General features: G+C 37.5%; 2 protein-coding genes across 5 annotated transcripts in view; one reads left to right on the forward strand and one right to left on the reverse strand.

Annotated features, from left to right (window-relative positions):
* Positions 1–20802, forward strand: part of NF1 (neurofibromin 1) — a 208931-nt gene that overhangs the window by 77409 nt on the left and 110720 nt on the right. For 3 of the 4 annotated variants that reach the window (XM_075771462.1, XM_075771458.1, XM_075771460.1), the window contains 18 exons: positions 6117–6549; positions 6790–7130; positions 7860–8062; positions 9109–9302; positions 10835–10975; positions 11207–11486; positions 12647–12861; positions 13071–13132; positions 13259–13373; positions 14059–14160; positions 15120–15260; positions 15372–15498; positions 16065–16196; positions 16710–16845; positions 17680–17837; positions 18750–18872; positions 19572–19699; positions 20409–20509. In XM_075771462.1, coding sequence (XP_075627577.1) covers positions 6117–6549; positions 6790–7130; positions 7860–8062; positions 9109–9302; positions 10835–10975; positions 11207–11486; positions 12647–12861; positions 13071–13132; positions 13259–13373; positions 14059–14160; positions 15120–15260; positions 15372–15498; positions 16065–16196; positions 16710–16845; positions 17680–17837; positions 18750–18872; positions 19572–19699; positions 20409–20509 — 3132 coding nt within the window. Of the gene's footprint in view, positions 1–6116; positions 6550–6789; positions 7131–7859; positions 8063–9108; positions 9303–10834; positions 10976–11206; positions 11487–12646; positions 12862–13070; positions 13133–13258; positions 13374–14058; positions 14161–15119; positions 15261–15371; positions 15499–16064; positions 16197–16709; positions 16859–17679; positions 17838–18749; positions 18873–19571; positions 19700–20408; positions 20510–20802 lie in introns of all 4 variants that reach the window. The other variant, XM_075771461.1, reaches the window with a different exon arrangement.
* EVI2A (ecotropic viral integration site 2A) lies at positions 1184–4920 on the reverse strand. Its single transcript, XM_010309285.2, has 2 exons — positions 4736–4920; positions 1184–2579 (listed from the first exon to the last, which is right to left on the reverse strand). Exon 2 carries the CDS (start codon positions 2561–2563, stop codon positions 1802–1804), a length of 762 nt encoding a protein of 253 aa, XP_010307587.1. The 5' UTR covers positions 2564–2579; positions 4736–4920; the 3' UTR covers positions 1184–1801.

Genomic DNA, 20802 nt, shown 5'->3' on the forward strand with positions numbered 1-20802 from the left:
CTTACAGATTCATTCTCTTGTTGTAGTTCTGTTGCCTTCCTAGCTGTGAGCGGTTTTACATCAGATTAGGTTCCCACATTTGCTATCTCAGATTCTTTTTTTAGTCCTTGCGTAGCCTCTGCTGTTGCCTCATGTTCTCATGGTCATTGTGGGGAAGGAGACGGTGACTGCAATGCAGCATCCCCCAACCCTGCCCTTCAGCTCTCTTTCTGTCACCAGTGTGCGATGTTCTCAGTTCGTCTCCTCGAAGTACTAGGTTGTCATCACCGATCTGTCACAGTTTGCCCTTATTCTTCTGGCCCTTCTCCTCATGTTTTAGAAATGCCTGACTTAGTCCCCTGTCCTCCTGTTCTACTTGTGTGTTGTGCCTCTTCCCTTTGAGCTCTAAGATCTGAATATGTGGTTTATGGCAGATTCATTGGAATTTTCCCTGTAGTTGGGTTGGGTTTTTTTTTCATTTCCATATCCAGTTAACTTATTTTCTAATGACTCCCAGTTCTGGGCCAAGCTTGCAAGCTCCTTCCGATTTTTATCTTCCTTACTACACAAACCACCTTTGACACAGGCAGTTGCATTTTTTGGAGATCTTGCTTCCATCATACTGTAGTCTTGCTTCTCTGTTGCTTCTTTACCTGACCTTTCAGCTAAGTGTATGGGTGATGTAATGGAAGGTGAATTGGGGATTCAGTCTTACATTCTGATTCTTTCAAACTTGTACAACCATCTCTTGTGTCAGAAATGTTTATTACAGACGCACAGGATATTTAGAACTTTGTTGCTATGCAGTTTTAGCACTTGTAACCGTGGTGCAACGGATCATCTTTAACCCAAGAAAAACTTTAACCTGAGAAGCCTGCGAAAAACTTCTCATGTTTCCTTAAAATCACAAAGCTCTGCTGTAGTGAGACCAGACACAGACATCTCCCCAGAAATACGAGAAAATCAGGTCTCTCTGAAAATAAAGAAACTAAAAGTTGTGGTGGTTTTGAAGAAATGTTTGGCGTGTTCTAACTGACTGTGTTAGGATGAAGTGGAGTGTGTTTCCATGATGCAAGAAATCCCAGCTAGTCATCAGAGAAGACCTTTTCTGACCTTCAGCAAATGTTATAGGAATATAATAGTCCAAAATGCCTTGTGTAATATTTTTGTAATATTTTGACTTGGAGAAACAGTATCACATAAGTTATTTAAAAACTGATGTTGCTAGTTTATTGGAGATAACAAATTGAAATAGTTCTCATATTCTAACATATAATACAAACTTCATATATTCATACAAAAAGTCAAAACACAATAAATATAATTCAAATCTCAATCTAGTTCAAAAGCAATTAAGCTGGTTTAAGAAGTTCTTGATGGAAAAACCTGAAAGCATTTTGGGAAGGACAATTCAGTAATTGCATCAAAGTTGTGACCGAATTATGATTTTCTTGAAAAAGCAATTTGGTTATTCCTGTGTAGCACCTTATCGTATATTTATTAGAGTAACATTCCTTTCATTTTTTTCCCTAATGATCATAGAGACTGGGCAGACTTCTGTCCTTTTGTTTTATCCTATCATCATAATTTCTGGTCAAAGGAGTAAGTCTGGTATTGACACTATTTATAGAAAGCTAACACAACCTTATTTCCTCCTAGATCTACAAGTTGCTACAGCATTCCCACTATCATAAAAGCAAAACCCCTAAGATCTGAATGTAGCTTTCCTGTGTTAAAATCATTTTGTTACTTGAAAGCTAAGTTTTTGCCTTATATTAATGATGTAAAAAAGGCAAAAGATGAGTTTTTACCTGAGTAAGAATTAAATCTCAACTACAAAATTGGTTAAAATGGGTTTGTCTGACTTTGGTTCTTTGTTTTGCTGTTCATTATCTGTTTCTTTCATGAGTTTCTCAGTAGTTTCATCTTTGGTTTTCCTTTGGAGGGCAGCATCTCTCTCTGATATCAAGTCCTGCATTATCACGTCAGTTCCCGTTGTCTCCTTAGGCATCCTCTGCCATGTTCCTGCTGCAGTTGGCCATAAACTGTTAGTCGCCAGAATGTCACCATTGCTCCTGGGCCTACGTTTTGCTTGCTTAGTTTTTTTGAGATATGACATTTTGTTTGCTATTACGACTGTCGACAGAAATAAGAAGGTGCAGATAAGCACAAGTACTGCTATTATAATGAAGCAAATCAGTATAAGAGACTTACTGTCTTCACATGTTTCTTTTGTCATTGTACCCTTGGGTTTGCTGGTATTCCTAGGTCCTTCTGTGGCCGAAACAGCACTTCTGGCAGGGGAAGATGTTGAATTTTGGGCCATTGTTGAAGATGAGAATTGCAGGGTAGTTGTCTGTGTTTCAAAAGTTGTTGTTTTGCTGCTGAAATTGATGCTCGGAGGAGAATTTGTATTGGCTTCTGTTAGGTTCTGGCTGCCGCTTAGGTTTTGACTCATAGGATTCCAGGTTTCATTTATAACCCTAGGATAATCGGTATGGTTTGCACTTGTTTGCCAACACAAAGAAAAGATTATCACGACAGGGAAGGCGAAGCGTGGTTTGCTATGTGTCTTTGTCTTCATCTTCCTATCTAGGCACCTGCAAAAGTACAAATCATGGTATTAGTTTGGCAAATGTTTGTTCTTAGAGGTTTGAATCAGACTTCTCAGGGACTAGTAGGCAGCAGCCTTTTTGATGAAGAAGATGTAACTTGACCTCATTTTTAGTGGATGTAGGAGGAAGAGTTGGAATTCTGAAAGAATAGGTTGTCTCGAACTTCTGACAGTTTGAGGTGTATAGCAAATGTATGAAGATTAAAAAAGAACATGGAGCAAAGAGAAAGGAAGATGTCTCCTACGAAGTATTCAGTGTTGTAGAGGCAGGCTGCTTCTCTTTAAAGCTGGCCATATTACAACTTCGTCACTTCTGCTTTTGCACAGTGAAAGGAGAAACACATGTAAAGTTTATCAATTATTCCTCCTTACTTTACTGTATTCCCCTGAATGTGGGAACGGTAACCATGCTTGTGAAGACGGTCAGGTGAAAAACTTTCATCCAAAATGTTCCTGGAAGCGACAGCAGTAACTTATTTTAATTGTTTATGTTTCTTAGCACAGCTGTCTGGAGTATTTCATAAATGCCTAGGGAAATTTTTGTTCACTGATTTTTCTGCTTTATTGTTTAAAAGGCTATTTATCACAAATGTACTTCTTACAAATTTTTGTCACAAACGTGCTACAGATTGTGACATTTTCTTTAAAACGCTTGAGATAATTATGCAAATGGTACTAGCATTAGTATGTTCTGTTTCACAGTTGTGTAGTATTCAAATTTGTACCTATTGAGTTTGTCTGGAGGCAGGAAACTGTTCTTTGGTCGGTCTGATACTAGGGTAAGAACCACAAAATAAAGTGGTAAATCAGGCGAACAGCGAACCACCTCATTGCTGCCGCTTCATCCAGTTTGCATGGGTGAGACTTGTTCAGACCTTAAGGCTTGTTATCCCATCCAGCCTCTCTCACCTGTCTCTACTAACAAGATATGTCTTAAGGTCAAAAGCTTTCCTTTGAATGTTACAGATTACATTCGGTTCAACTTATAATACTATAGAGAATGACCAAAAGTAACAGTGCTATTTTTATAAATACATTTGTTCTTGAAGCTATTACTTGAGAGGTAACAAAGCACGTCTGCATGTTTGTAAGAGTAGGCAATTTTGAAATATTCTATGCAATGTTCACTTTTATCATAGTTAAAAGTTAGCACGCCTACCAAAGAACTTAATATATTCACTCCCAAAAATCAGAGGGGTGAACTGGCCTATCTTGCAAAATCCTTTGTGTTGCTGAAGTCCTCCAGGAAAATGAAAAGTGATATGCCTGGTATGTAACCAGGGAACAAACTACAGCCATCTCTCCTACCTGACAAAGGAGCAGCAAAAGATACATGTATCGTTTACTTTGCAGTTCACCCATAACAAAAAAATCTACTCCGTTCTGACATGAATCCTTATTGTTAAATTTGAACTAGAGACCATCTTAATCAGCTACAGCTCAGGTAGAGTTTTTATCTTTATATGATAACCGTTGCCTGGAGGATGTCCTGTAGCATACTTTAAGAAGGGAAAAAAGCAAAACCAGCAAAGCTTCTTGTTGTTTTGTTAAAAAAAAAAAAAAAAAATTCACATGAATTTGCTGCATGATGTGCAGAACTGGGATGTGTTTGCCAGTACAGATATACTCCAACATTTAACATTACTGTCTGAGATTTGCAACTCTCTGCCTACTCCCTCCAAGCGTACATTAAGTCCAGTGTTAGTTGTATCCTTCTAGACCAGATGTGCTTTTCTTAACATCAGTTTGTTTATTTTTAAAGGCTTCACTTAAAATCATGAGAGCAAAGGAACTGATCATTAAAAAGATGTGTTTTTTCTTTTTAGTTTGACCCTTTGTGCCTGGGTAGTGATAGGGTCTTCTATCAGTACGCAGTAAGGTCTGCAATGCATAGGAACAACAGAGCTAAGTAGCGACTGTCACCGTCAATTCTTTGGAGTCTGATTTTTGAATGACCTTCAACATTCCTAAAAATAGTTGTATCTGGTTCCTTAGCTCAGTTGGAGAATAATAGTTTTACAGATTACTACTATTTTTGAGTTACTTGAACCTCTTTAAAAATACTTTTGCATATAATTTTCTACAAAATCTAAGAAACTTTAAAGTGGAACTTAAATTAGGAGAAGGAAAAAGTTTACTTACCTTGCCAAGATGTAGTCAAAAGAAATTTGGTGTTTCAGATATGTAGTCTTTTAACAGTAAAATTTCTTTGTGCATATATTTGCTCTTAGGATGCAAACAACCATTAAGGTGAAGCAAGTAGATTTAGACAATGCTGATGTTTTTTAAGCAAATCTGTAACTGAAGTCATAAGTCGTTTACTCTAAGTGGAGAACTAAAACCACAGTGATGACACGCTTCCTTCTCGTAACAACTATACCATGACACGTTAGGGGGGGAAAACACCAACTTGCCCAAATTAGCTCTCAGAACAACAGGAAGTAACACGGGGGGGGAAAAAAGTATCTTTGGCAGACAAATATTCTGTGTTTAAGAAATTTATCTCCTCGGCTGTCCTACGCTCCAGTGGTTTACCTCGCATGTTAGCAAGAGCAGTGTCCCAGTACACTACAACTACAGATGTGCTTACAGTATTTGTGGGCTCTTTCCGTAGCCTGTTGGTTTGCCTTGAAGGAGTTGAGTTAATGCTAGCTTGAAACAATGACAGGTATTTAAAAGTTCACCACCAACTGCTGACTTGGATTGTTAATAAATTCTTCCTAGCAGAATTTTGTCTGCTGTGCTAACTCTGGAGACTTGGTTGTGGCAGATCGCTGTCCAGTCCTCTAAAATTCAGAGAAACATTAATCGAGAACAAGAGGTTCTTAATATATTAATATTATCTGAATGGTTTTCTGGAAAGAGTTATTTTGTAGACAAGTCCTCTGTACCACTCAGAGGACAGACCATTCTTAAAAACACTCCAGGTGTTAGAGTATGCTGCAGTATATAGCAAATTAAATGAGTTTGAGACCCTTTGAAAAAGTTGATATGTGGATGCTTAATTAGTCTTAATTAAGACCTCTGAAATAAAAATATTTTTCCACATATAAAAATAGATATAATTTGAATCTCTAAGGAGGTTAAAAAGGTAGAAGAACTTACACTTTACTTTTAAAGAAACTCTGAGTTCTTTTCATGTAATCCAGATTTGATCCAGTTGATGCACTGTTGCTCTCCAGCATGGATTTTATTTTTCCTCTCTGTCTGGAGGTCCCGTGGCTGTGGTAGGTTGCGTGGCACTTCAAAATGACGTTGAGTTAAATCCCAAGTCAAGCTTCATCGTACTGGGCACTAAACTTGGAGTGCGAGCCATGGCAGAGTAGTAACAGATGCCTTCAGGCTGTAGCTGCCAGTCCAGTGTCATTGCTTCGGAGCGATGGTATTTTTAAAACTGCGTGAAAGATCAGTCTGATTCAGTGTAGTAGTAGTAGTAGTAGCAGTATGTGTAGTATGCCACTCAGATGTTTGTAACGTGGATCTAAAATGCAAACCCAACAACATCTCTTGTGTTTTCTTGCAGATTCAAGACTGGTCAGATCAACGGAGATTTGTTGATATACCATGTGCTACTAACTCTGAAGCCATACTATGCAAAGCCATATGAAATTGTAGTGGACCTCACGCACGCTGGCCCTAGTAATCGCTTTAAAACAGACTTTCTTTCTAAATGGTTTGTAGTTTTTCCAGGCTTTGCTTATGAAAATGTCTCAGCAGTTTTTATTTATAACTGTAACTCTTGGGTCAGAGAATACACCAAATACCATGAAAGGCTCTTGACAGGTTTGAAAGGAAGCAAAAGGCTTATTTTCATAGACTCTCCAGGGAAGCTGGCAGAGCACATTGAACACGACCAGCAGAAACTCCCAGCAGCTACCTTGGCTTTGGAGGAGGACTTGAAAGTATTTCACAATGCTCTCAAACTGGCTCATAAAGACACCAAAGTTTCTATTAAAGTAAGTCCTTTTAATGCGGTTCCTAGTGAATTGTTGCATTTTTATAAGGCTTTGAATATGATTTTACTGTCTGTTAATTCTCCTCTCCTGTCTTGAGCAGAAATCACAACTTATTAGTGCGCCTCTTTAGGAAGTATGAAATTTCCTACATTTATCTTTATAAAATTAGAAGAGTTAGACTTTTCTGTCTTTGTATTGTTAAGAATAGGTGCTGAACCATTTCTGTGTTCTCTTTCTAAGGTTGGGTCGACAGCTGTGCAGGTGACGTCAGCAGAACGAACAAGAGTCCTGGGACAAACAGTGTTTTTAAATGATATATACTATGCCTCTGAAATTGAGGAGATATGTCTTGTTGATGAGAACCAGTTTACCTTAACCATTGCCAACCAAGGCACACCACTCACTTTCATGCATCAGGAGTGTGAAGCCATCGTCAGGTCCATCATTCATATACGGACACGGTGGGAGCTGTCACAACCAGACTCCATCCCACAGCACACTAAAATTCGTCCTAAGGATGTCCCTGGAACACTACTGAACATTGCGCTGCTCAACCTGGGAAGCTCAGACCCCAGTTTGCGGTACAGATCTTTTAAATTAATATCAACTTTGGTCAAAAATGTAAATTCTTTCCAAGGTTTTCTTAGTGTTAGCAAATCGCTCTTGAACAAAACAATTTTTCTTCCACCACAGCTCAATGAAAATGTACTTTTTAATATAAAGAAAGATAGGGGTTTCTACAGGTGAAGAAAGGCATACATACTGTCAGAGTAACTGAAGATATATAAGAAGCTTAATTTCTCTTTTTAAGGAGAAACACTTAGGCTTTGCAGTATATGTTTATTAGGTACATTTGATTGTCGTGGTGTTGAAATCCTTGTTTAACACTGTGGGAGCTGTTCCTCTTGGAGCAGGCACTTGGGTCTTGTGAGAAAGGACTACCTCAGAACGGTTACTGGCTTGGCAGCAGCTCCGGCAGTCCTTCTCCCAGCAGCTCAGGTGCACTGGAACTGAAGGCCTTTCTGAGAAGTCCAGTACAAAGTCCTGCAAGCATACTCTTTAACCTCATCCAAAATGGTTTAAAGCAAGTGGAGGAGTAATTTCTTTCATTTCTCCAAGGCACATGTTGTTGTCTCTGAATCTTATCTGGTGCAGGAAACAAGTTCAGGATTTAAATGTAATCTCTTCTATAGCAGTATTGATTTGATTTTTAAAATGTCAGTGCTACTACTATGATGCCTTGGTGTAATGCATGTATTTTAAAATGTGCAAGAAAACTATTACAAGTCATGTTGCTTGCTTTGTTACAGGTCTGCTGCCTATAATCTCCTATGTGCCTTAACCTGTACCTTTAATTTAAAGATTGAGGGCCAGTTACTGGAAACTTCAGGTCTGTGTATTCCTGCCAACAACACGCTATTTATTGTATCTATTAGTAAGACTCTTGCAGCTAATGAACCACACCTTACCTTAGAGTTCTTGGAAGAGTGTATTTCTGGATTTAGCAAATCTAGTAAGTAACACTAGTATTCCTTAATGCTAACCATGCATTTGAAAAGATTTAAGTTGGTACCTGTCAAGCTTAGTCAATTAAGCTTCCTCATGTTACTAAGTCAGAATAAGTTTAAATTGCAAATGCTTCTTAGAGCTGTTTTAGCTGTTTTCAAGATTATCCGTTTACATCTGTTTCTTAATAATCAAGTTGTGTAACACTCTGAAGCCAGGCAGTTTCACAAACTGGAATGGCATCTTTTGGAGCAAACCCATTACTTTTCACATTTGAATGTGCCCTTTCCTTTCTCATGAAGTAGAATTTTTTTTATTTTTTTTTTTAAAAGGCAACTGCCTTTTAAACTTTGAAATTAATGTCTAGTAAAACTTGTTTTAACATTTGATTAGAGGATTACGTTCGTTCAGAGAGATCACAATACAAATAATTTGTTTCATTTCACTGTTGATAGTTCATACAGTCAGTACTGTGGATAGATCCCTATCAGGCTGTTAGTAATTCAGTAGAGAATATTGTGGAACAAAAATCAAAATTTGAGGTCCGTGATAGTGAAGGTTTGAACTCTAGAATATGCATACATAGAAGAGTTACAGGATGGTTTAGTCATATCAGAATTAATCTTTTCAGATTGATTATATCTCTCAATTGTAAATCTGGTTCTGTTGCACTACTCGTCATCCCTTTTTTGCAGGCATAATACAGCTCTGACTTTACTGTTGGAAGCTGTTGAGAATACATTCTCAAGATTAAAAAGAAATTATCTTAAGTAGTCCTGCCTAATACTGAATGTACACATCTTTGTCACATCTCTTAATAAGATATTAAAATGTCAACATCTCCTTGCCAGATTCCCACAGATGTCTCTTGGATGTCATTATTAGAGTATGTTTCTTTTTGAAGCTCGACTGTTTGCCCAGGATTATTTGCTCAGCTCTGATACTAATTATTTTAGACAATAAAACTGAAAGGAAAAGTGCTCACAAATAATTATTTACTTACAAATAGACACCAGTGCTGATTCTGTGTTACAAGGTGAACTTTTATTTCAGGTATTGAACTGAAACATCTTTGTCTGGAGTATATGACTCCCTGGCTGTCCAATCTGGTCCGATTCTGTAAACACAATGATGATGCTAAGCGCCAGCGAGTCACTGCTATTCTTGATAAGCTTATAACAATGACGATAAATGAAAAACAGATGTATCCTTCCATTCAAGCTAAGATATGGGGAAGTCTTGGACAGGTACAAATTCTGCATAATTTATTGCAATTTGTTTATAAGCAGATTATAGAGTTTTTAACCTCTTAAATGTTAATGCAGAAGAATAAAGTGGATCTTGACATGACTGAAGTATATTAGCTGTATGGAGAGTAGTGTGCAAGTTCTTCTGAAATTTCCTTTCTATGAAATACTTGATAAAATCATTAATGAACTCTGGCTTCTAGGAATGTGCTACCAGCCCCCACTGAGAATTGAAAACTAAAGGTCTTCTTTGTTATTAGTAGTAATTATTTCATCAAACCCCCTGAATGTTCAGGTACTGAATGGAAAGAACAAAGTACCAGCAGCATTCAGAGGTGTATTAGGCACGTAATGTTGAAAGAACTCTTCTTTTTGTCTGTTTGCACTTTTGAAACAGACACAGTTTGATTACAATTAATAGAATAGAAATCGTCCTGTTGATCATTAGCTTAACACTTTTAAAATTCTGTCCTCATCCTCCCTGCAAAGTAAATTTAAAAAAAAAAAAAAAAGCTGACGTCATATATGCCACTCATGAAGGAGGTGTCTAGACAAACGAGACCAGCTTTACTTGCTGTGACCAGCCTTGCTCACAAGCTTTTTATCAACTTCCTCATTGTTATACTATTTTTTTTTTTTTTTAACTGTCATCCAAACTGATGCAGCCCAGCCTCACAAAGCTACTGCTGGAGAATGTGGGAGAACTGTCAAACGGATGCATGAGTTTGTTTTCTTGCTTGGTCCAATTGGCTTAAAAAAAACAAAACAAAACCAATGTATTTTGAAAGCTTAAATCACACTGAGAGCAATATGACTGTTATATGCAGTATGAAAGTCTGTTTACAGGTAAATGTGGAGAACACTAAATTGAAAGATTAAATATTCCGCAGCAGTCGGTGGAAATTTTCATTGACTTAGTTGACCCAGGATTTCAAGCAATTTTCATAATATGATGAGAGCCGAATTTGAGCCACTACTGAAATAGCGTTATCCTTAGCCTGCATGTTACAGTTAGAGTTGTCTGTGCGCTTGGACAGATCTGATTCTTACATGCATATATTAAATGTCTGTCTTTTTTTGTACATGAGAAGAAACTTGTGTTACTTGTAGCTGTATTCATGCGTGGCTAGTGCTCAAAGCAAAATCTTTGACACACAAGAGCTTGCTTATTTCTTGGAAATGTTTCCCCCCACTTCAAATCCAGTTTCTTCTTACTAGTTTCAGAATTTTATAAATAGTTATACTTTAAAATGGAAAATGAATTAAAAATAATACAAACTAAATTATGGTCTTTCCACGGTTCTGAAGCCCTTTGATCTGGAGTAAAACCTGACAGAATTAATCTTTATACTTCTAATATTTACATTAGACTTTTTTTTCCAAAAGGATAACAAATCACTAAAACTGGTGCTTCAATTGATGATTATGCATCTTCACCTAAAAGAAATGAATGATAAGTTATTGAAAAGGTGGTTTATGTGGAAAAACAAAGTTAGTCTGACTGATAAAGATTAATTTTTTTTCTCTAACAGATAACAGATCTCCTTGATGTAGTGCTGGACAGTTTCATCAAAACAAGTGCCACAGGGGGCTTGGGATCCATAAAAGCCGAGGTTATGGCAGACACAGCTGTAGCGCTTGCTTCTGGAAATGTAAAGTTGGTTTCGAGCAAAGTGAGTTCCCTCTTTGCCTTAATTTCCTTTTATATAGTAATTTCATCTTATATAATAATGTGACTCTGAGATGCTTTCTGATAACTTCGTACAGGCAATAATGCAAGAAACCATGATAAAATAGGTTCCAAGCAACACAGTAATTCCAGTGTTAAATTGTACCATGTTTTACTGAATTTTTGAGCTCTGCTCTTAGTTTGAGTAAAACAAAATGGTTGCTGTCTTTTTCAGGTGATTGGAAGGATGTGTAAAATAATTGACAAGACGTGTCTGTCTCCCACTCCTACATTGGAACAGCACCTGATGTGGGATGATATTGCTATTCTAGCACGTTACATGCTGATGCTTTCCTTCAACAACTCTCTGGATGTGGCAGCACATCTCCCCTACCTCTTTCATGTAGTGACTTTATTGGTGGCCACTGGTCCCCTCTCTCTTAGAGCTTCCACTCATGGTCTTGTCATCAACATCATTCATTCTCTTTGCACTTGTTCACAGCTTCACTTTAGTGGTAAGTTCGTTGCAGATTTTCAATTAAGCTGATTGCTCCTTAACTGATTTAAGAAATATTTGAGTGGTCTTTCTCTCTTTAAACTATTCTGAGAGTTTGAAAACACCGTATTGTAATTCAGCTTGCATAGAAGTCAGAATGAGGATATGATCTACAATAAATGAGTATGGAATTACAAAATGACTGTCTGGTTTAGAGCAGGTGCATAATGTAAATCTTTTGTATAATGGGGTTTAGAAAAAGAGAAGAAAGTACCAGAAGTTCCTGTAATGCGGAGAAAGGAGAAAATACGTCTGTGCTAAAACTGGTGGATGTGCATCTTTTGAATGATTGCATAACATAGTAACAAAAATATCAATTACATAAGGGAATTGTGAAACTATACTGTTTAAACAGGTATTTTGCATACTGCTGTATTTTAGCAGTCCTAAAATAATTGGTATTAGCAGATATGTAGCTGTCGTTTCTTACCACAGAAGTACAGTGTAAAACCGGGCTAGATTTTGTGCAGAAAAAAAAAATCAACAGTATATGTAACATTGTCTCTTTTTTAAGTATCTGAAAGCTCATTTTATATCTATATATTAGCAGTGTGAGTGAATACACACACATATACATATGTATAAAGAAAAGCTTTGCTTTGACGCACAGAAAGACAAGCCTTCCTGTTTAAATAATGAATTTGAAGTACGCTGAAATGAAAGTTCAGAATTGTAAAAAATATTCAGTGCTAGTAGCAGGGCCGTCATTTTCTTCTGATTTAAATGGCTTTCTTCATTTTAGTGCCAGAGCCAAAACCAGAATTTGATTGCAGTTTAACTGAGAGTACTGTTGGTATGTCGAAGCAGGAACTCTCCAGATTTCCATTTTCTGAACCAAGTTGAGGAGAAGTCTCACAGAACCACATCTTCAAACAAGTTTTTTTCTACCTGTTTTTAGAATGCATCTTCCTGCTGACTGGTTTCAGCAGTCTATGCAACAGACCGCAGTTCTTGTGACACACTCTGGGAGAAGTAGCAAAGAAAAAGTGTTGGAATGTGCAAAGTGACATATAGGATGATTAGCTACTTTTGTGTTCATGGGAGGGTGAGCCTAAGAGTGTTGAAAATATGGATTGGATTTCAGCGGTTTAAATTTTATATGTACAAATTTTTCAACAGAGGAGACCAAGCAAGTTTTAAGGCTGAGCTTGACTGAGTTCTCTCTGCCCAAATTTTATTTGCTGTTTGGAATCAGCAAAGTGAAATCAGCCGCAGTCATAGCGTTCCGATCCAGCTATCGAGATAGGTCGTTTTCACCTGGCTCCTACGAAAGGGAGACTTTCGCACTGACGTCGTTGGAAACTGTTACTGAAGCTTTGCTGGAGATCATGGAGGTATGTGGTTCAAACCAAAAGTAATTATCTGTAAGGGAAAACGGCACTGCTTACGCTTTCTACCGGCAAGCAGCGCAGTGAGATGTCCCTCCCGTGATGTGGTAATAAATAGTTAAGTAGCTGACTTCTGAGAACTAACTGTACATTCTGAATTTTAAAAGGACTTTTTCTTAATGTTACATGTATTCAAACAATATAATTCTTTTTAGGCTTGTATGAGGGATATTCCAACGTGCAAGTGGCTGGACCAGTGGACTGAACTAGCTCAAAAGTATGTCATAGATCTCAAAACGTAACCCCTGCCCGCCTGTATAGTACTCTTAGAATACTCAACTTTTCATTATGCAGCGTATTTGTTGTATATTTGTTTAACGTAGTGTACTCTGTTTCTTCACAGGTTTGCATTCCAATATAACCCATCCCTGCAGCCAAGAGCCCTTGTTGTCTTTGGCTGTATAAGTAAACGTGTCTCTCACGGACAAATAAAACAAATAATCAGGATTCTTAGCAAGGTAATAGACCCATATACCTTAAATCTATTTGGTGGCAATAAATTTCATCAGTGCTACGATTTCTAGAGTAACAATATTTTTCAATATTGAGTTTAAAATTTGAGATTCTGAGATTGATCCAGAAGTCAATATTTAAATAAATGAGAAATTTCCTGTTAACGCATTTAGCTGCATGCACATGATTCACAGCTTCCTTTTTTTTCAAGGAAGTTAGTAATCTAATGTGTTATAAGTAAATACAGTAAAGAGCAGGACATTCATATCAGAAACCTTTGAAACAGACTACCTAGCTTGTTAATGACATCCCGTATTTTCTAAAGAAGATTGCATTCCATAGCAAGTAAACAGTGTGCTAAATGTTTCCTTTAAGAGTTTAATTAGAGTTTTATGGACTTAAACTTTAATTGAACAGCATCTGAGCTGTACAATAACAATTCTCTAATTCTTGCACCTCGTCCTGCACCCTTACTTTTTAATACACATCGTGCATTCGCTTTCAGCAATATGTGTTATCACTTCTGTGTCAATCTCCATTTGTAAACATCTTTGAGAACTCGTTTAAAATGAGCTCGAGCTTTGTAAACTAATTGAGAGCAACAATTATTTAGAGCTTTGAACTGCTTTTTATAAAGCAAAATCTAATTATGGTTGCATTTTTAATTACTCTTTTTTTTCCTACAAAAAGGGACTTGAGAGCTGTTTAAAAGGCCCTGATAATTACAATAGCCAGGTTCTAATAGAAGCTACAGTAATAGCACTCACCAAGCTGCAGCCTCTTCTTAATAAGGTAAATAACTGGATTTTTAGAGTAAACAGAATATATTTTGTAAATGAGCATTATAATTATGGGTAGAAGCTCAAAAATGTGATGGTATCTGCGTGATGGTATCTGAAGTTCACACTTCACTGCTATGAATCATGCTGGAAAGTACTACATATGGGAAATACGTCAGCTGTTTGCATGTGGGACCTGTGCAAAGGCTGTAGAAATGCTTTAGAATGCACTGTTCTGCTTCATCAAACTGGGCCGTAGCGATCCAGGCAAAGGCCGTCACAGCCTGACTGAATTCTTTCCAAAAGATTTTCAGTCTTGGCTTTCACATGTTCGGTTGCTAATATATGCTTTTCAGATCGCGGCTTGTGATAACTGTTTGTCTTACCCAATTTGGTATTAAGTTAGCCACCTGTACATTACTTTCAAGTTCATTATTTGATCAGCATACCAATGCGTATGCCATTAAGTGAAGAGCCTCGTGTGTTTACTGTTAGTAAATAAAACTTGTTCCTAGAAAAATCTGCTGCTTAAGAGACCTGGTGCCAATTTCCTGCAGGCTTTTTTGATTTGGAGAAGAAATTGCCTAGCCAGTTATATGTGCAGAATTCCAACCCATTTTCAATGTGTGCTCTCAAATTGATAACGAAGACACATTTCTGTTCAGTGTGGCGTAGGGCAGTATGCATCTGACATTTTCCTCAGCAAGGGAAGGAATATGAGAGAGAAGGAATGGTTTGCGGGGGAGGGGAAAAAGACTTGAAATTAATTTACTTTCTACTATTCACCTGCTAAGTGCATTAAGACTACAGGTTCATACGAACGTCTGTTTTATTGGAATGGATGTGGTTGAGGACAGAACCTGCTACAAGGAGGACAGTAATGCAGATGCCAACCCGTGTGTCTGTCCAGTTTGTCTTTCATTTACAGGAACTGACTTGCAAGTGAAATCATGGATCCTTTTTTCCTTCTAGGACTCTCCTATGCACAAGGCTCTCTTTTGGGTAGCCATGGCAGTACTGCAGTTAGATGAAGTAAACTTGTACTCAGCAGGTACGGCACTACTTGAGCAGAATCTGCATACCTTGGATAGCCTTCGAGTATTCAACGATAAGGTAAGCTGACCTCTTAAAGTTGCTGTTGTATCATTTTTCAAAAAAAAAAAAAGGAGACATGATGAGTAACTTTCGATGAGGTACTCCTGTATTTTATTTTTTCTGGGTCAGAGCCCAGAAGAGGTGTTTATGGAGATCAGGAGGCCACTCGAATGGCACTGCAAGCAGATGGATCATTTTGTTGGACTAAATTTCAACTCCAACTTTAACTTCGCACTAGTGGGACACCTCCTGAAAGGTAAGAATACATATTGCTCTTCATTTTAGATGAACACTCTTAGTTCAGAAATAAAAGCAAGTCCTAGGATAAAGGGGGAAAATGGGTGGTGGATTTTAAGTAACTTGGATTACAGAATAGATACAGAATTAAATGTTCTTTGACTAAAAGACTTTGCCAGGTTTCCCATATATGTGTCCTATAAATATCTTCAGTGCTAAGGATAGAAATTCTTAACTATCACAGGATGTGTGGCTCCATTTGTTGCACTTCTCTACAACTTCCTCCAGGAATGCTGTCTTTCTCTGTATGTTTGCCTGTGCTCAGGCTCACTGTTTCTTTTAGAAGACTGATTTGTGAGATAATAGAGATAATATATGTACAGACATTTGAAATTATGTGATTTTGAGGGGAGGGACAGAAAACATAAGTCTTGAGTGTGCAGTTTCTGCTAGCATTGTGCTTCCTTACCATTTACATGAAGTTTCCTGAGAACATGCTGAAAAACATATTTATAAATGTTTTCAAAATACAAATATGCATTAAAAATTATATACAATATTTGGTTTCTTAACCTCATTTCTTAGGGTACAGGCATCCTTCTCCTACCACTGTAGCAAGAACAGTAAGGATTTTACATACACTACTAGCTCTGGTTAACAAACATAGGAACTGTGACAAGTTTGAGGTGAACACCCAGAGCGTGGCTTACCTAGCAGGTAAAATTAAACAAACCAACCTTCTTTTAAATTTGTGCTAACTGAAAAAAGAGTGGATTATTGTGGGAACTCTTACGGATTTAGGTTGATAAAATTATACCAACATAAAGGAAACTTGGACCCGGAGATGGACAAGAGTCTGGGCTAGGCTGGGGTACATCGGTGAAAGCTTTTTGTGCCTGAAGGCTTGCCAGCACAGGACCTACTGTGCAACTTTGAAAATACCTCGGCTAGGCTGAAGATTTCTTGGCTTAAGTGCATGCCTTAGAACATTTCAGTTTCTAGTGGTCTAGAAACAGAAATTGTGACCATGTGAAGGCAGATGTTTAAATCATGTAATTGTAACTGGATGGGGAATATAATTCTTTTTAAATGGCCTACTTTTAATCTGTACATTTCAGTAAGGTATAATTACAGCTCAATGCTCATCTTTATACTAAGTAAAAAAATTATTACATTTTTCAGTGTAACGCTACTGTGGAAAACTTATGTTAGCTTTCTTTGAATTTTTAGCTTTGCTGACAGTATCTGAGGAAGTTCGAAGTCGCTGCAGCCTAAAGCATAGGAAGTCTCTCTTGTTGACAGACGTTTCAATGGAAAATGTTCCCATGGATACATATCCCATACATCACAGTGACACTAGCTATAGGTTGGTTGTCTAACTTTAACTTTTAGATAAGTTATCCAAATTTCAATGTCTGTTTACTTTAGAAAGTTATCTAAAGGTAACCTGTGGTATATTGAAAACTGAAACCCACGTTCATAAAGCTAAGTTCATGTTCTGTTATTGGTTCTAGACCAATAAGCCACATACGCTGTGGTATCAAGAGTCACAGAGAAACTTGGGTATCGAATTCCCATAGATTTAATTTGGAGATCTGTAAAGCTATTTCAGAGTTTAACTGTTTTGGAGGTTCTTAAACTCTTTGCTAACTTCTTTCTACAAAACCTAATTTCACCTCATTTTTCCTGTATATGTTAGAAGGAAGTTTTGTTTATTTTAAGAGCTTCAAGGCATGTACTAAGTAATCACTTGGTCCGTGTCATTGGAAAATCCTCACACCTTATAGCCTGTCTATAAGTAGCCCTGCAGATGAGCTAAGAAATCAACCTCGAAGTGACATGGAGAGTGATTTTTCTCAATATGGAGCACTTTACTCAGTATCTCTCTCTTTAGTATCCAGTATGGAGTAGCTGATGATTGCATATCTTTCATCTTGCCTCATAGGCCAATTGGCTTGTGTTCTTTTCATTGCTTAATTTTTTATCTCTTGATCATTACATTCCTATCAGATTGTTAGTTATCACTAGCTCAGACATTTTTGCAAGCAAAGTAATTACTATTTCTTAATATGTATCTTTGGAAGATTAACCTGTTAGGAAGGATGGGTTTGATAAAGGGTAGTTTGGCTAGTTGAAAAATGTATGCCTAAGTGTGCTCAGTTTTAAAGATTTGCTTAATTTAATTTCTCTGCACTTTCAGGACACTAAAGGAGAATCAACCGTGGTCATCACCAAAGGGGTCGGACAGACATCTGGCTGCCAGTTACCCGACAGTGGGACAGATAAGCCCTCGAACACGAAAATCCATGAGTTTGGATATGGGGCAGCCTTCGCAAGCGAACACTAAAAAGCTTCTAGGTTATTAAAATAACTGATTTACTCATTTGTCTACAGAATACCTCAGGAATTGTTACTGGAGAAAAATTATGCTTGTGTTTATTCTGACTTTAAGTGCTTATTCCTGATTCAGAGGACTCTGTGCAGGTTCTACAAAATACAAATTAGAGAACAGTGTACACTTAAAGAGGACTAACTCAGTTCTTTTGAGCACGAAGAGGGAAGTAAGAGTGACGTGTGTGTGTGTTGAAGTGGAGAAAAAAGAGAAAAAGAAAAAAAAGGAAGAAAAAAAAGATAATCCAGATACTAAAGAGTCATAGTACCAATTTTCTGCCACCAGCCCTCTTTCAACAAAACCAAGCAGCTGAATACTTTAGCTTAGCTACTGTATTGAATGTTCTGTCTTGTGCTAGAAGAGATGGCCCCAAAACATTTTAGATGTTTTGGAAGCAATCCAATTTTTATTCATGGCTTCTCAGTGCATCATGTTTACAAGCAAAGTCTTAATATCAGAGAAACGAGCTGAGTTGCTTTGTGTAACTTGTGTTACCCTTTTACATTGTACGATACGTATGGAAGGAGAGGGGCACTTCTTTCATTACAACCCTATGACTGCTTCCTTTTCAGTAGTCACATTTTGGCATGTTGATTCGATGTGATGTGTTGACCAGGAAACCATAGCATGCCCACAGCTTACATATTGGAATAAATTGCATGCTTTACTCATATGTATTGTGAAGCATTTTGGAAACTGTGATGGAGAGCGGCATGGTGTGATCGTATTTTCTCTTACCATCCCTGAAAATGGTGAAAATGTCCCCAGATTCCTATCAATACATTGTAGATAGGAGAGTAGCTTGGCCAGAAAATCAGAAATAGTTAGAATATGGATTTAGGTTTAATGTTTTTAATTGCCTGATAAATTGTTTTTAGGTACAAGGAAAAGTTTTGACCATTTGATATCGGACACAAAGGCTCCTAAAAGGCAAGACATGGAATCTGGAATCACAACGCCTCCCAAAATGAGGAGAGTAGCCGAAAATGATTATGAAATGGGTGAGAAACAGGACTAACATTTTAAGACTAATACTAATCATAAATGCTTTGTATGTATATACAAAGGATTCTTTCTAAATTCAATGTTTATTTGCCTAGGTTACTACACGGTAAGGGAGAAATATCTTTCTTAACAGTGGCTTCTGGAGAGTAGAGTCTTCCATATCACTGGCAACTGAGGTTTGAATTTGAGTTGCTCAGTTTGCAGATGCAGAATAAGGGGCAGCTATAAAGTACAGCATACAGGAGTGCAACGAAATAAATAAAATTTGGCTTTTTATAAGTTAATAAGCCCTAGCTGCAAATTTCTGCAGGAGATGGAACGTGACCTAATGCCTAGAATGCCTCTCTTCATCTTCTCCCACATCTGCTTCCTGTGCCCCCATCCCCAATTGCAATGCAAGACCAGGGTTCTTCTGGTGTATCTGATGTCAGTCTGCTGCCTGACCCTGAACACGGTACTTACCACCCCTGGGCCTGTATTTCACTGAACAGGAAATTGGGGTTCTTGTTTACCATTTGATAATACATCCATGTAATGGTCCAGCGCTGCCAGTATTACAGCATAGTTGTTGCTTTTATACTTTATGAAAAGGCTGGTGAACTCTGAAGTTTGCATATGACTGTTGTGCAAGAGCTAATTCTATTTTGATTTGGGTTTATTTTGCTTTGGATGAGTTGCTCTTTTTTATCTGGCAGAAACCCAGAGAATATCACCGCAGCAACACCCACATCTTCGAAAAGTTTCTGTTTCTGAGTCAAATGTCCTCCTAGATGAAGAAGTTCTGACTGACCCAAAAATCCAAGCCCTGCTGCTTACAGTTCTTGTAAGCTTTCTTTCTGTGTTGTCTGTTGTTTTCTGATCTTCTTTTCTCTTCCAAAGAATCACATGTGTTCCTTGCAGTGTTTCTAAATTCATATGGATCGGAATCACTTGTGATGTGCAAGTCTATTCTTTTGTTGCCGTTCTTCAAACTTTCTAGGAATCACTTTTAGAAATGTATTTAAATGCTCTTGGAGAGCAAATACTGAATTTTCATTATTCTGTATTGTTTTGTAGAACATGTCCAACAATTGTCCCCTTTTCCTGACAGATCTTTATTACAAACTAATTTTATATAACAAAGGGATATGAATATATTATACTAAAAATATAAGAAGTGAAAATTGTTGGAATTCAGCATAATTCAGTTTAATAATTATTAACTAGTAATATAGGTACAGTATGATAATGCTTTCTTCAGATGTACTAATACAGTTACCATTCCTGATATAATTCAGAAAGAGTCAGTTGCCCACTTTTGTGAAAAACTAATTTTTTTGCCAAAATAGAAGCTATTACCAACTGTTTTTATTGTTTCCCGCATACACATAAAATAACTTGATTCCATGTCCAACGAGGACATAAATTAATCTTTTGTAATGCTGCTTTCTGCTATTTGGAAATTCTAAAACCTTAAACTACAACAACAAAAGCCTATAACTACTCTAAATTAAATTAGAAGCGTACTAATTTAATCCTTTACGTTATGACAGGCAACATTAGTGAAGTACACTACTGATGAGTTTGACCAGCGGATTCTGTATGAGTATTTAGCAGAAGCCAGTGTTGTCTTCCCAAAGGTCTTTCCTGTTGTGTAAGTATCTGAAACTCTGTTTGTGATGACTCGGTACTTGGCCCTTCCTTTAAACGGTCTCTGGGCCACGACAAGCATGCGTGAGATACTCATTTGTAGGTTAGTACCTGCAATCTGTCCATGGCTCGTGGAGACAAATGTCCGTAGCAATTTGAGAGTTGTCCCCTTTTCCCCTACGTTAAATGAATATAATATTTGTACTAAAATAGGCACCCTCAGCTACCGCGGCTACAGATGGTCCTCAAAAGCGCTTGTCAGCCTCAGATTTTCAGGCAGGTTGGCAGAGCGTGGGA

The sequence above is a fragment of the Balearica regulorum genome, chromosome 19 (assembly GCF_011004875.1).
Source record: "Balearica regulorum gibbericeps isolate bBalReg1 chromosome 19, bBalReg1.pri, whole genome shotgun sequence".
In the NCBI taxonomy this organism is placed as follows: Eukaryota; Metazoa; Chordata; class Aves; order Gruiformes; family Gruidae; genus Balearica; species Balearica regulorum.